Consider the following 16536-nt stretch of genomic DNA (forward strand, 5'->3'; position numbering starts at 1 on the left):
TTGTCACTTCTACAGCCCCGTTTATAAATCTCTGCGTTGACGCGAAGGCCCCACCACCCTGTCGCTTGATCTCCACGGAAGGTGCCGAGGGCCTTTCAGGTGAGTCCCCATATGTCTGTGAAAATGTCTGCCGCCGTCAGATGTAACACTCAGAAATAACACATTTGGGTCTTAGCTCCTGCTCCAACATGGGATGGGCTTGAAGGTTTTTTTGGTGTTCTCCATCAGGACAAGGTCGTATCTGCACAGCTGTGGTCTGCATAAAAACAGTCAGCGTGAGCCAAAAGTGAAAAGTCGGCCTTTCTTGTATCATCCCCTGGCGAGTCTCCCAGCGTGCTGGAGGCTTATGTAAAATAAGTCACGTTCTCAAGACAACTTACTGAGGTCAAGGATACCTTGAGCATATTTTCATTCTGTTCTACGTTACCTTTTGCTTTGCCTCATGGAAGAATGAAACGGAAAGCAAACCGAGGTATTGGCTACAGAGAGCACGGTTCCCTTTAAGCCGATCTACACTCGCATGGCCACCAAATGGGTGGTCCTCCCATCTCCCCTTGCCCACCTGCGTGTTCCTGCTGGTCCCCTGGTGTCAGCGTTAGGGATCGTGCTGCCACTCTGAGCTGAGACCAGGCGTTGCTCTGGGTTAGAACTAGCCCAGCCGAAAAGCAGACGGAATGCTGAGGCTTTCACCTGGGGCCAAATGAGCGTTAGCCCTGGCACAGGGAAGGAGAGAGGGCAGGACATCCCTCCCTGGGGCAGTGACTGATTACCTGATGGTGTTAAAGTAGTCATGAAACTGTACTCACAGCCTGTGGCAGCCCCTCCTAGGGGAGAGTGGACAGCCTCTGGTGACATGTTTGGGCATTTGCATCTACTTTTTAAAAGATTAAATGTGGATCTGGGGCTGGAAGTGACTGTGGAGATGTAGAATAGAAGGGGAGTTTCAGTGAGGGGGAGCTGCAGAAGGACTTTGCTTATTAGACATGCACAATCTTATCCTTAGTCTAAGACTAAGGAAAGGGTAGCAGACCTTCATGAACTGCAAAGAAAAGTGTTCTGCAGCTCTGTCCTTTTTTTGCTCCACCCTTCTCACTCTGTGATGTGCAATCCTTGTTTTAACCCAAATTTCAAGCATGTATGGCTTGATGTCCACGTACTGTCCCTGCACACAAGGTCAGCCTAAGAGATTCTGTACTTGCTGAGCTCAGGCAGAGATCCCCTCCTCCAAAGGTGCCCTAAAAATCAGGGAAGTTTAAGGGTAGGACTGTAGAGCAGACAGAGGTTAACAAGGAGACTGAAGCGGCTGTAGAAATCTCATCAGCAAATGACCTGGTAGGTACCTCATGCTGTTGTGGGCAGTAGTCAGTGCTTTGGGGCATAGTGGCCACCAGCTCCCAGTTACTGGAATTCCAGGAGTACATTAATTTCCCTGTTTGACTGGACATAGAAATTGACTGAGATATAAAATGTGTATTTGGGGTCAGACATCTGTATTTCCCTGAGAGTTGCATTTACCTTCAGCCCAGAGTTTGGGCCTGTGCAGCTTCTCTGTAGCTACTCAAAGGTCATTTTCCTGACCAAAGGTTAAAATGTCAGACCATGTCAGAGTCAGACCACTAATTACATGTTTTCAGTACAATAAGACAACCTCTGTGTTCAAATTCAGCTATGGGATTTGTGTGCATGCGCTAAAGACAGAATTTATTCCCAAGATATGTGTGCAAGAATTATCAAATGTGAAATAAATATAATTCTTCTGGGCGAACTCAGCCAGGCCAGGCATCTGGGAGATTCATTTACTTCTTTCCAGTCTGCAACAACAGAAATGGTTTGTAAACTTCTGCTTACCTTTCTGGATCTGTAAGTGACCGGAACCTCATTTGGAGAATCCTGAGTTTGAATTTTGGGCCAATGACAGATCCCGTGGAAAATGTCAAGGAAATTCTTTCTACGTTTTCAAAGTCCTGGTCGAATCCCATTAGCAAAGTGATTTGGTTGTACCGCTGAAAGGCTGCAGCTTCTCTGAAGATAAAGCACACAAGGTGTCAGAGAGTCACCAAGGGAATAGCACCATTTTTAGTATGTTCATTATAATATTAGAAACAGTGCTGGGGGAGGAGGAGGACTGAACTTACGATTAATTTCTGATTTACATGAAATGGGTATGGATTCAGGTCTCCAGGTGTGAACCTGCTCAGACACTTTTGCACTCAGTTATTTGGGGTGGGAGTGGAGACACAGAGGTCTGATTCTGTTTGCTCTGGTCCCAAAGCAGAATCCTCACTATGATTCTACTTTGAACTTGAGTGGACTAGACCCAAATGATGTTCGTACATGGCTATCTGTGCAGACCTGAGCATGAGTCATCCGTGGAGCTTGCAGAATATGTTGCTGGTTGTAAAAATCTGGTTGTAACAACACTGTATGGCTGAGGTAGCTCTACAAATGGAAGACTGTACCTTGGGGGTGTTAATGCCGCTAACTAAATTTCTGATAGTTCTTTTGTGGCAAATGCAGCAGAAGTGTCTGTGAAACAATGCAGTGTTGACTGGAATTAACGGAGAGTAATCCAGCTTCTCAGGATAGGAAAATAGCACAGGCTTAAAGACATGAAGCCTCTCAGGGCTGGGGTTTGACCTTGGTCCTTTTTGACAGAGTGGCTGGTTCCACTTCGAGATACGCATGAAAACCGCACTGGTCTTGGTGCAAAAGCAGCAGAGCTGCTCACAAGAACGCTGTGGCCACACGACACATTCTTTATATAGCTGGTTGTATGGCCATAGTTTCAGGTTTCCCTTATGAAGGTGAAGAGTGCAGATGTGACTGGAATTATGTCCTGGTTGAAACGCTCAAAATGACTGGCCTTGTTTAAAAGTTTTAGGAGGCCTGACAAATAGGACAAGTTTTAACCTGTCAAAGGTGTTTGCGATGTGTGTGTGTGAGTGTGCTGCCTGGTGGGCTGTCACACGCTCAGCAGAGCGGGGTGGCCCTGTTGTGCGGCCCCAGGGAGCTATGCAGATTGCTCTGGTGCAAGCAGATACGGCTGAGAGAGTATGCAGTTAGAGACACTTGGGGAAACTAGTTGAGCAGGACTTGTTCGGCTGAATTGTGTTTAGATCAATCAGGAATTTGCATGTCCACATAAGCACCAGTCATTAATTTGCCTCTCCAAGTGGAATGAATTGATTTGGATGTTACATATTCAGGCACAGGTTCATCCCAGCTGTCTTGGGCACCTGGTGCTGGGACAGAACACTCCCAGGAAAGGGAAGAAAAGAGGGGGAGACGTGTTTTCCTCCTGCTGTAGTGGAAGTCTAGGACAGCCGTGCCACTGGCTGAGACTGTCCGCTTCAGTCCTTGAGATGACTGAGCAGGGTCCAAACAAAAGGCCTGAGCTGTCAGCTGGTGTGCACTGGGGGAGTCTGGGGAAATCACATAGGGCCAGGCAAGCCCTGAGGCATGTACACGATCAAGTATCAGCAGAGAAATTAAGAGGAGGATATCTTGCCTCCTCCCAGATGCAGTTGTACCAAGTGATATGCTAATGTTACCGTCTGATGATCTGTAAAACTTACGGATTAACTTTAGATTCTGCCTTCTTCCCAGTTTTATCAGCTAGTACAATGCTGAAGGTGCCTCTTCTGGTGTTTTTGTTCCATGTAATAATATCCACAAAGTAGTGATAAACTGAGGTGAGAGAGAGAGGGGGGGGGTGGTTAGACTCGGCACGCTCTGCTTTCCAGCCCGGCTGCGTGCCTGTCTGGGAGCTGAGCTGCAGGTGGAGTACGCCTTTCTGCTATTTGCTCATCTGACACAATCCATTCAATTTATCTCTAAAATATCTTTCCGCTTCCTTTGCAGAAATTTCTAACAAAAATATTAAGAGATGTCTGGGAAAGCACTACAGCAAGGGCTCACAAGTGGCATGCAAGATGGCCTCTCTGTATGGCTTTCGGCACATCGCTTTTCACTCCGTGCCTTCCCCATTCATTTTCAGATTGCTTTTTCTTTCTCCTGTCCACCTCTGATGCCTTTAATTTCTGTTCTCAACATCTTTCATTTGTCTTCTCTGTCATGGAGCGCAATCATCTGCTCTTTACTCTGATCTGTAACTCACTGAATTCACTTGCTGACCAGCACTGGAGCTCAGGCCATAATCCCTGCCCATGGCTCGGTACGTTGGCAATCATGAGGGTGAAACCTTTTTTTCACTGATTCCTCCTTGCCTGGGCCCTTTCACTTTTATCCAAAGTAGCTTTTTTATCTGTTCAGCTCAGAGCATGTCTTTGACTCTCATCTTTCCCACACACCTCTTACAAAAGAGTGGTGTGTTGTTTTGAAACGCAGTTTAGAAACTACCCTTTTATGTTTCATTTGCATGTTCCAAACAAATTTCCTAGCACTGTAAGCAAGATGAGCCTGTTCTTGCACATGTCTAGCGAGTAGCTGGCTTTCACAGCACCAGGCAGGTTCACAGGTAAGGAATGTAATGGCAAGACTGCAGATGGGCACAATTCTATCCAGCAGCCACTGGCTTTGTTTCTAAAATGCTGGCTATGATGCCAATAGCAACTAACCATCTCTGCTCGGCTATTCCTGAAGGAGGCAACACACAAAGAAAAGTCATCCCAGAAATCTTCGTCACTTACTACAAAATGGTTCTTTGTCCGCTGTATCAAAAAACATACTTGTCACTGGATGGCTCTGTTGTGTTAAATAGCTTTTCCACTTGTGGGCATAATAACCTATAGATGTCAGTTTGAAAATGAAACAGAGAGTTACTGCACAGGTATATAAGCAACTGAATTGCTGAAAATAACAAAGCAAGTATTTAAGAAATAGTATATTGCTTGCCAGCTCCAAGGTGGTACTGTGACACGTGCTCCCAAACTCTGTAGACTTATACCAGGGCTTAATTTTACTTGTGTAACTAAAGCCAACTGAGTGTCTAAATATGCCTGGTTACTGTTCAGCACTTATTTTAAGATTGATCTTTTTCCACATCTGATATCCATGGTGAAGAAGGATTTCTATTTTGCTGTGCAGAATGAAAATCATCCCCTTAGCTTTGCAAGTTCATTTCTGGAAGTGTCAGGCTTTTTAGCATCAACATTTCAGAAATGGCAGCCTCAAGTTGGTCTGTCACATCCAGGCTGGGACACCTCTGGGGGTCAGTTATGAAAAAGCAGAATACTCTTTGTTCACCCCTCTGCCATTCCTTTTAGAGTCAAGAGGGGTTTCTGGTGCTGAAAATTTCTCAGAAAAGATTCTGTTTTAGCAAGAATATGCCCCTATCCCTCAAACTCTGCAACTAATGGACTTTAATTCATTGTTTCTGTGACTTTAGTGTAAAGATCCCAAGTCTTGTTTTGGCTTTTCTAGTTCAGGATCAAAGGATTTCTGTTTTAGAAACTTAGAAATTTTCTGTGGATTTCTGTTCTAGATCATAACGTGATGTGACCGTACAAAGAACAGGGAAATTTCTCAGGCCTCTTTTGCCTGCAGCAGAAGCTTGTACCTCTGCAGAAGTCAAGGAGAGACCAAGTCAAAAACCTCAGTGGAAATAACTTACACGCTTTTGCAAAGCACTGTGTTGTGTTAGTCCTTTAGCAAAACACTTGTCACACACCAATTTACAGTAATGATGGGCAGCTCTGTCAGACATGTGTATTCAGGATGTATTTACATCCCCTGGATCCTTACCTAGGATGGGGCATGGCATAGGCCAAAAAGTTTCACAGCTGGTACATTTGCCATTCCTGTAATTTCTGTACGAGTCACACGGGTATGCAGTAATATTGCAGCTCTGTTTCAGGGATGACATGAACAGGAAAACAGACCTCTGGTGGTCACATTTAAAATACTGCAATCCTTAATCATACATAGGGAAGAAATATTTTGTTAGCAACCACCATGCTTCAGGAAAACAGTATTAATGCCCTAGCAAAAAAGGGCACACCAGTGGACAGTCACTGACCAGTCTGAACACAACTGATTGATTGCGCTGGGGAGCACTGGGCTGTGGCAGAACAGTAAGTGGGCACTAGCCTCTCCCTTTGAGTGCACTCAGCTCTGCCTGTGTCTACTTTACTTTTCTTGTCTTTTTTGGTTTTAAAAACATATTTGTTTGTATTGTTACTGCAGTTCCAGAAGATCCAGCTATGGATCCTACTCCGTCTCAGGTGTTCTCATCTTCTCTCTGAGCTCAGGCCTGACAGCTGGATGTTGCTTTTTTTTTTATTTTGCACATGGCCTTCCATTTTGGTGTAAAAAACTCTTTAGAAAGACAGAACTAATAAAATTAGTTGTTGCATGAGCAGCAAAATGAGTGAAGCCTCATTTCCTATGGATTTTTGTTTCAGGCTGGTTTCCTATGTAGATTCTCTTGGGTCTGATAAGGGTTAAGTCTGCATTATTGCCTTTTCTCCTGTGAGGTACCTTCTTCACCCAGCTTTCATAAAACCAGTTCTGCTGCTGGGCTGGAAGGCGAAAAAGCTTTCTTGCATTCAAGACTAGGGCTCTACCTGACAGACTGCGCTGTCTGTCACTGCCAAGAAAGGCGCATTGGATTCGGTATAACTGCCTTCCCCACGTCCATCTTGAACCTGTTTTCTGAACAGGTTATTGCCATTGCTAGTCCTTGGGCTTTTGTGTGTGTTCTAAGTAATAATAATAATAAAAAAATCCACAGGTTTTCTAAACGTAGTCACAAACTGAAGGCACAAATCTACCTGATGACTTTTTGCACAGAAAATTAATCCCATTTGCATTTGTGATAGAGAGCAGGAGGATCACCCCTGACTCATATGTCTGCCTGGTGCACATCAGCTAAACTCCTGTTACGTCAGTGGGCCACATCAGTGCTGGGAAGAGACTGCTGTCATGGCTTTCCCAGAATATCGTTTTCATGTATTTTCTAAGCAGTGATGATGTTTCTCTGGCCTTCTCCTCTTTTCTGATTGGAAACATTTTGTCAGTATTAATGCAATTCAAGGAAGAATCGATTACCGGAAAATATTGTCAGTGGACAGCCAGGCTGGTCGGTCCCACCGTTGGGGTAGAAGTCTATGTGGCCTAGTGCTTCTGTGTAACCTAGTCCTGACAAAAGAAAATATCAGGGTTGTGAGGAGGGAATATTAAATTGTAAAATGCAGAAGAAGGAAACATAAGAAACTAGCTGGAAAAAATAATAGTTACTTAGCTCTAGGATGCCTGCCCATGCAGGAATATTAATGTCATTCATCTATTTAGGCAGCAGGCCAAACAGTTGTGACCCAGCTGTGTCATTGTAGCAATGGTATCAAATATCTAAAATAAGTCTGTGCGTGTGACAGTACAAAATTTGGGGTTTTTGTGTCGCTGTGTGCAGGGGAGGAACAAGGATGTGAAACAGTGGGTATTGCTGTGCTGCTGAAGTCTGAGTTCTTGGAGGGACTGGGAGAAGAGGAGTGGCAGCAATGAGGTGGGAAAGCCAAGTGCCGAGGGTAGGATGCCAGTGGGAGCAGAGCGAAGGGCTTGCATCATGCTGCTGGCCTGGCTGGCGGATGAGAAGACGTGCTGTGCACCGGCTGAGAAAGGAGAGGGCCAAGGAAGATTCCAGATTTGCCTTAGAGGAAAGTTTAGCCCATGGGAGGTGGGATGAAGACTGGAAGCCTCATGCAGGGAGCCACAGCTTGGGGATAACTGATTTGCTGTGCAAGGCATTGAGCTGTGTGACTAGCTTTTGAGATGCTGCGTGCTTGGCGGCAGCCTGACCCCGCAGTGCGGCGTTGCTGTGGAACTGCTCCAGCAGGATTGTGTGCTGCGGTAGCAACAGGGCACTCCTGCACCAGTGCCTAAGTCCTTGTACTTCATGGGCCAGGAGGCTGTAATTGCTATAGAACAGCAGCATGTTTTGACATGCAAATAAGACAGCAGCTCCCAAGGGAGTGCTGAGCACAGTGTGGGCAACGCAGGACCGCAGAGCCCTTCACAGCACCAGTGAAGGAGACTGCTGTCCTCCTGGGTCAAAGGAGCAAGGATCCCCCAGCACTGCTGCCTACCAGAGCCCCTGCTTTCCTGTGCTCCCCATCAGTCTCTAGGTTTCCTCATAATGGTAAAGAGGAGAAATGTCACATACCATCGGTGTCCGAATGAATGACATCAACAAACTGTGCATCTGTAGGATCCAGCCTCTCAGTAGGCGGCTTTCCTCTGTACAAGGGGCCTGCTGGGTCAAGGCCTGCAACACAAAACCATGAGCATGACATCACTGCAGTACTGCGCAGCTCACTCTGCTCACAGTGAACAGCTACCCTCAAAGCAAAAGGACTGATGGGAAGAACGGCTTACCTGTGATTCTTCCAAGTGTACCATCAAACATCTGTCCCACAAAGCCAGAGATGTGTGCTCCCAGGCTCACTCCTATCATGTGCAAGGAGTCAAGTGATGCTCCATCAATCTGAGATTTAAAAGTACTCGTGGTCACAGATTTTAGGTACATGAAAGGCATAAAAAATACCAGGAGGAGGAATGTAAATGCATCTCCCTACTTTTCCCACATTTTCCCTTGGTGTGTTCCACTCTGTGTAAATATTCCCCCATTGATAGTCCCACAGTACAACTAGCAGTCATGTTGAAGGCCCGTATCTGAGAGAGCTGTGATGAGAACAGTTCAGGCAATGCTTGTATTTTCCTGGGGCAGTGACTACAAGTGTGGACAGGAACGAGTATTCATGGGCCCCATGAGTACAACTCCAGGTGCCAACATCTGGTTCCTGCAAGGCATTAGCAGACACATTGATCCTAATGATCCGGTGTCATCATTGACTGTGCCTGTGCAACAGCTTAGAGGAGCTGCGAACTGTGGCTGATCCCCATAAGATGACTTTTGGACATTCAGAAAGTGGAAATAGAGTTTCTACGTATGGGAAAACATACCTGTAGAGTTTTGTATCCAGAAATGTAGAGACCTAGAGTATAAACTGAATATTGCAACAAAATACAATTGTACCAAGTCCAAGGGTAGATTTTGGCACTGCAGTATAGCTGCACTTCCAAAAATGAATGCATTCCTTTCTAGGAGTTTCTTTTCCCAGACATCCTGCTGTGTTTAAACAGTTCCTTTGTGCCCTTTACATGCTGTGCATCCATGGCTATATCATAGTGTGAACATTCAACTTACCAACATTTCATCAATAAATTTCTTCAGAATCTCAGCAACTTTCTTGCAGTTTCTGGAAGCATTACTGTAGATGAGAGTTGTTGCCCCCTGGTTCCAGTCCACAAGGATGACGTTCATGTCTTCTACAGAAAGGAGGAGATGTACTAAGTCAGAGATCCAGACTGGGGCAGAGCCTGTGAGTCGGTATCCATGGATGATGAAGGTGGTTTTCTTGGTCACATCTAGATACTTGGAGGATGTTGAATTGAGCTCTTCAGCACAGTTTGGGTTCTGTTTGGTGTAGAGCAGCAGCTTCACTTTGAGGTCTGTCCCTATCAAAGCGTTGCTGATGCTGAGAGCTGTGAATGCAGGACATGTCTCCCCGGGATCTGAAAAGAGCACAGTGTGGCAATCCTGACATTAGCACCAATGCATTTGCTTTGACCTTTTCTACCTGCTAGCCCTGCACAGGTACATAATGTTGTGAGCTCCTCTCCATCATGTTCATGACTGGAGTTACCCTGAAACTTAGGTTTTCTTGCCATGTTGGAACAAAGACAGTAATTGTACCTTCTCAGAGCAGCATTCCTTGAAACAGCACAGTCCTGCTTCCACTAGCAGCTGGGAGATGGCATGGACTTTCTCCAAAAATGCCACTAGTGTGAGGAAGGTATTAGAGACTGACAACTAGGATGGCTGCTGTATTGGTTTGAGGGCACACCCAGATGCTCTGGACAGGTTCTAGGGTAAAGAGATATCCTCATGGTTTGTTTGTAACTCCGGTCTGGAGCTGACAAGCTGCAGAGGATCTTGCTGTTGTGAGGGACAGCTCAATGCTTCATTTGTATTTGCAGATGCAGCCTGCTATTTCAGACTGCAAAATGGGACACCCTTTGACTGCATGAGATACGTTACTGATATTGCTTTATACACAGCTGAGGAGTAACTGAATTTTATGTAACTGCTGCTTTATGGGACAGTTTCCGCCATTTGAAAGCCTGTCTTTGTTCCTTGCTCTTCCAGCAGAATACCAGCTGAGCCTTCAGAGTCCAATACAATCTCCAACAGGGCACTGGCAGGGAATGGAATAACTGTCTCCAGACAGACACTGCTTATGAAGGCCCTCCCAGGTTTTGTAGCCTCTTCCTGGCTTACAGTCCTTTCCCCCAAATCCCCTTAATCTTATTGAAGAACTTTGTGGGAGAGAGTGTCTCTCTCACACATACGCGCTGGGATGCAATAATTGTTCAGGCTGCAGTTGCCAGAGAAATCTTCCTGATCTTTGTTGCTTAAGGGGCTGTGCAGTAGGTAGAAGGGTTTAGAAAACCTGCAGCTGTAAGCTAATCGTGCTCTAGCAAATCTCCAATTCTCTGTGCATTTTAATTTCTAAATGATGAGACTCTCTCAGTTTCTACGAGCAACTTTCCCTTTTCTCCTCCTATGGAAATCAGGAGCATGAGAATGATATAAATGCTATGTGCCCAGCACATAAAATAATCTGCTCAGTTGCCATAGTTCTGCTAATTACTTTGCAGAAGCCCCAGGAGCTCCAGAAATGAAAGTTAATAGGCTAAAAGTATGTTGCAGTTAAGCCCAACTGTATATTTTAAATTGCTACCATAAATTCAGAAATAAACTTTAACATCTGAAATCCATGGAGTCCTTCCTGTATAAAGTGTATGGTAAAATATGAATAGTGGGACAGGAGTGGTGGCAAATGAGCCCTCAGCCAGGCCCAGTGAACATCAGTTGAAATCAGCGGCGTGTGAATTGAGGGTGTTCTGCCTCCGTAATGCTTCAGTCAGGGCTCCCAGGGGCAGTGTGACTCCGGGCCCTGCTTGCAAGAGTAAAGGTGACCTGGGTGCCTGTCTCCTGACCAGCTTGCTCTCACCTCGTTCTTACAGTGCCAAGATGCTACAGAGAAACAGGAGGAAGAGTTCTCCTATGACACTGCTCATGTGGAGATATCAAAGTAACTAGCAGAGAAGAGTTATCATTTGTTGCTGATGTACACCAGCATATACAGTGATACTCAATGACTGTCCTCTAGGTGCTACTGCAACATAAAAAAACCCAATTATATTTATTTTTTACTAATAACTAGAAATTGTTTTAGTTATTGTGTAGTATTATTATATAGTATGGTTAATCTTCTTTACTGCCACTGAAGCTGTAGTAACACAGGCAGAAATGCCAGGCAAGAATTACTTCTGGATGGTGCAAGATTGCACTGATTGCTTAATTTGTTTCTATTATCTCCTGCATTGTGCTGAGACTTGCTCAGAGGAGCACTATGTTTGTCAGCAGAACAGCCCAAACATTCTGGTAAAGAAGAGCTTTTAAAGAGCTGATCGGCATTTGCTAATACCTAACACAGGAATTGTTTAAAAAGCCTTGTTATAGCTGCACCAAGTCTGTTAGATTTGTTCTATTTTGATTAACAAAATCAGATCAGTGCTAATAGTGGGGGAAAACCTGCCAGCTTCTCTTCTGGCAGGCTGGTGCATATCCCAGACTCATCCACCATGTGTTACAAAAGCTGACACATGAGGACAGCCAGTTATCCTGGCTTTGCTCTTCATTCTGATAAGCACAGTGAATCCTACCCAAATGGCTGGAAGTGTCTTTGAAACTCCAACAGGATTTCTTGATGGGGCAAGAGGCTTATTGAGATTAACTCTGCGAGCAAGTAAGTCATGTGGAAACTCACAGCCTGGCACTGTACTTAACCCGTGTCCAACAGACCCCTCCAGAAAAGGTGAATAAATGTGGCAATTAACCCAGTGTCCCATTAACTTTCTCCCAGACTTGTCTTGGCCATTAGCTTGCTGAACAGCCTCAGGCAATTCACTTTGCTCCCTCTGCTCAGTTTTCTGGTATGTAAAATGGGATGGCAAACAGCAGTTTCCTGGGCAAGGTGCTCTGACCTCTCAGCACCTGTAGCAGGGGGCATACCAATCTGTTAAACCGATGTTCCTACGCGGGAGCTGGGCATCTTTTGTCTCGAGCTTGGGATCAGCCTCTGAGGCGCTATTGCAGTAGGAGGGGCACCTTCAGAATAACTTGGTTCTGACGTTACATATGTATGTATGTGTGTGTGTGTGTGTGTGTGTGTATATATATATATATAAAAGTTATATACTCCCAGGTGGGAGTGTTGCGTTCATGAGAATGGTCCCAGGCAGACTCTGTGGTATTTACTGCAGTCAGTGCTCCTTAAGGCCTGCATTCCCCTGGTCTCTCTTATTCCTTTCTTGGACACAGTGTGTGGAGGCTTTTTCTTCCTTCGGTCCTGGATGTTCACCGTATAGACAGGCAGGGTTTGCCATAGTGGCATTTGGGGGCTGTGATCTTGAGGCCGTCTGCATGAATAGAGTAGCAGCTGAGTTTTTTTAACTCCACCAGTCTGTCCTCTTGCAAAATGAAGTTCCAACAGATTTTCACTTCCATGGGTCAGTGGTCACTTGGTCAGATTTGTAGTTGTCCTAGCTGTCATCCTCAGGAGGCTATATTGCCACACAGAGCCTGCGAAGGGGGCTGCCCACCCAGTCAACACATCGCATGGACCTCAGATAAATGTGTTGCTGCTTCTGCGTCTGTCTGCAGTTTCACTGACGCTCAAAACACTGTCGCCTTGCCTGGGCTTTTTACAGTGTGTTTCAACAGACTGGTCTTACACATCAATAATGAAGTCTTCAGCTTTAAGCACACTTCACTTCCACACAGCAAATCTCAGCAGCATTATTGAAGAATTCCATCACTTTTCCACAGAGAGAGTGTGCCCTCTACCTCTTAAAACGGTCTTCAGTGTCTCACTGGGTTTCCTTGGTGCTTTTTCACACAATTCTCTTTTTCCACTTATTACTACATTTCCTACAGCATATTTAACAAACTAAGCAAAATGCGACCCCAAGATTACTCCAGAGAACCTGATGAAATACAAGTTAGTATTTATAAGAATACTTTTTTTTTTTTTTTAATCCTGTTTGTTTTCCCTACAAAGCAGAAAGCTATAACTTGACTTGCTCCCATGTGTATGCTAACACAAGGCAGTACATTTGTTTATTGTTACACAGGTTGATTCTTGATAGGGCTGTGAGGATATCAAATGAAGGTTATTGTTCATAAATGGCAATTCATCCTTTGCGTCTGTCATATAAAACACTGCTGAAAAGAAATCATTCTTCTCTGAAGATTTCAAATGACATTTTCAGTGTTGGTGGATAGTACTTATATAAGAGAAATGTTTGCAAAGTGAGGAAAAGATAATAAAAATGACTTCTGGTTTTACATTTGGAACTCTGAGAGCTGACGACATTCATGTAACCAGTGTAATTTGCTTTGCCAAAATAAATAATGTTAGTGAAAAACCCTACACAGTAACAGTAAATGCAGAGGGTAGATATATTAATGTTTCTGCAAAGCACAGAAAACATGTTATATTTGACAAAACATTCAAAACACACGGTTGATTTCTTACCTGTTTTCACCCCATACAAAAGGTAGATGAACACGACACACAGCCTCAGCATATGGACTTCCACATGGAACTTATAGGTAAAAGATTTTAAGGATCCCACAATTTCTTTGGCATGTGTCCGCTCTCTCTGACAACAGTTTGCTCTCCTTTTCTGCCAGGAACAGTAGGTGTGGTGAAAGGAGGAAGTTACCAGTCAAGAAATTAAGACCAGTCTTTAGTTATACAACTAAAGCTTCTTCTTAAAAAGGTGGGGCACCTTCTATTCTACCATGTTTCCTTATTTTAAATATAGTTTACCCTGGGGAATGACTAATCAAAGACACAAACAGTTTGATATCACACTGCAAGCAGCAATTTGACTACATGTGTTGAAACTAAGGAAATTATTGCATGTCTATTTGTCTTTTGCAAAGAATGTCAAAAGGCAGCAAGGAACATCGGTGTCACTGCAAGTCTGATAAGCATCTGGGCAGGGCCAGTGCTTGGTTTCGCAGGGCCCTACATTGGTAGCATTCATGACGATCCCTTCTCTCCCATGTCCCTCTGGCTTGCCTGAGCAGTGTGGCCCAGCATCCCTCCTAACCTACAAGATCACAGCTCAGGCAGGAGGCAGATGCATAGCATGATGTTGTGACAAAGGGAAGGTACCAGTTTGAGTCAACCTGGGTCTCCATTGGTGTATTGGGTTTGCATGGCAAGGTTGTTTTGGTAGCGGGGCGGCTTCTGTGAGAAGCTGCTAGAAGCTTCCCCTGTGTCCGATAGAGCAATTTAACGGTTGGACGCAATGATCTTAAGGGTCTTTTCCAACCTTGACGATTCTATGATTCTATGAATTGCCAGCCGGATCCAAGATGGACCTGCCACTGGCCAAGGCTGAGCCCATCAGTGACGGTAGTAAGCGCCCCTGTGATAACGTATTTAAGAAGGGGGAAAAAAACCTGTGCAACAGCAGCCAGAGGGAGGAGTGAGAATACGTGAGAGGAACAGCCCTGCAGACACCCAGGTCAGGGAAGAAGGAGGGGGAGGAGGTGCTCCAGGCGCCAGAGCAGAGATTCCCCTGCAGCCCATGGTGAAGACCATGGTGAGGCAGGCTGTGCCCCTGCAGCCCATCAAGGGTAACGGTGGGGCAGAGATCCACCTGCAGCTTGTGGAGGACCCCACGCTGGAGCAGGTGGATGCCCGAAGGAGGCTGTGACCCCATGGGAAGCCCACGCTGCAGGAGGCTCCTGGCAGGACCTGTGGACCCGTGGAGAGAGGAGCCCATGCTGGAGCAGGTTTGCTGTCAGGACTTGTGACCTCGCGGGGGACCCACACTGGAGCAGTCTGTTCCTGAAGGACTGCACCCCGTGGAAGGGACCCACGCTGGAGCAGTTCACGAAGAAATGCAGCCCGTGGGAAGGACTCACGTTGGAGAAGTTCATGGAGGACTGTCCCCCGTGGGAGGGAGCCCACATGGAGCAGGGGAAGAGTGTGAGGAGTCCTCCCCCTGAGGAGGAAGGAGCGGCAGAGACAGCGTGTGATGAACGGACCACAACCCCCATTCCCGTCCTCCTGTGCCGCTGGGGGGAGGAGGTAGAGAAAATTGGGACTAAAGTTAAGCCCGGGAAGAAGGGAGGGGTGGGGGGAAGGTAGTTTTTTAAGATTTGGACTTATTTCTCATTATCCTACTCTGATTTGATTGGTAAAAAATTAAACTAATTTCCCCAAGTTGAGTCTGTTTTGCCTGTGACAGTACTTGGAGAGTGATCTCCCTGTCCTTATCTCGACCCATGAGCCTTTCCTTGTATTTCCTCTCCCCCGTCCAGCTGAGGAGGGGAGTGATAGAGCAGCTTTGGTGGGCACCTGGCATCCTGCCAGGTTCAACCCACCACAATTGGGCTGCCAAGCAACTGCTGTCTTGGATGACAATTGTACATTTGGCATCCCCACCACGTTTTCTTGCAGACCTGCTGGAACCTCATGAATCCAGCTCTAATTCAAGTAAGAAAGGCTTGTTTTTCTCCCTGCTGGACAGGAGGGAGAAGATGGCAGATGCAAAGACAACTGTCAGGGTCCGGAAAGGAAGTCTGAAATGGGAGCTGGAAGATCTAGTGGCAAAATTGGAAAGATGAGGGTGGTGGGGAGTTTGTAAAGGGGTGAGAGAGGGGAGAGGAAGAGAGAACAGGGATGGCTGCGGGACAGAAGCTGTGTGGTAGCTTTGCCTAATGTTTTCTTTGCAAATTCTTCTAACGTAGGCCAGGGAAAGGGAACATGGGGAGGATCAGAAACACCTCATTAAGCACAGGCTCTGCTTTTTCCCCCTGGTGATGATCCAAGGAGGAGCTGAACTATTACAGTTCCCAGCTGCATAGCTGTTTCTCTGGTCCATGCTGTACATACTAAGCTTTTTGACTTTGCTAATTCTTGGGTTAATCCTTAACTCTGCCTGCTGGCTGTCTGCAGCTCCTTCTTGTTCAGACAAGTGCGTGCTGCTTGTCTCGGAGCAGGCACGGCTTACACCTCAGACAGAGGAGTGCACCCAGCAACACATGTGATTTTTTTCACAAGCACCTGGAGCTCTCCATCCTCACGCAGCTCAGCAATCACAGTCTCACAGGACACATGACGTGCTGTGATTCCATTTGGTAATCACACAGGCAAAAGTTGGTTTTTGTTATTTTGAAGAGGATAAACATTGAGAAATGAGACGAAAAAACTTCCAGGGAGTCTGGAAGCTGCAAGCTCCAGGAAAGTGCTTTTTCTGATGCACTGGCAAAAGAAAATAATTTGAAACATTGTTTTCCTTCCAGTTCCTTTCTCACCTCTACCAGTAATCCTAAACTCTGTCAAAATATTTTCTCCTTAGCAAGTTCTGCCAATGGTGCAAAGGAATCGGTCCAACAGTGAAACATGCAAGATGAACAGAAGGATTTTA

General features: G+C 45.7%; 1 protein-coding gene across 1 annotated transcript; it reads right to left on the bottom strand.

The window, feature by feature from the left end:
* Positions 1-171: 171 nt before the first annotated feature.
* On the bottom strand, positions 172-13705 carry LIPH (lipase H; the record flags this gene model as incomplete). The annotated part of the gene is made up of 10 exons (XM_082319057.1): positions 13623-13705; positions 9164-9531; positions 8332-8440; positions 8120-8221; positions 7009-7098; positions 5704-5871; positions 4650-4745; positions 3576-3687; positions 1849-2022; positions 172-256 (listed from the first exon to the last, which is right to left on the bottom strand). Exons 1-10 carry the CDS (start codon positions 13672-13674, stop codon positions 172-174), a joined length of 1356 nt encoding a protein of 451 aa, XP_082175183.1. The 5' UTR covers positions 13675-13705.
* Positions 13706-16536: the final 2831 nt, after the last annotated feature.

This window comes from Platalea leucorodia, assembly GCF_965183815.1.
Source record: "Platalea leucorodia genome assembly, chromosome: 8".
In the NCBI taxonomy this organism is placed as follows: Eukaryota; Metazoa; Chordata; class Aves; order Pelecaniformes; family Threskiornithidae; genus Platalea; species Platalea leucorodia.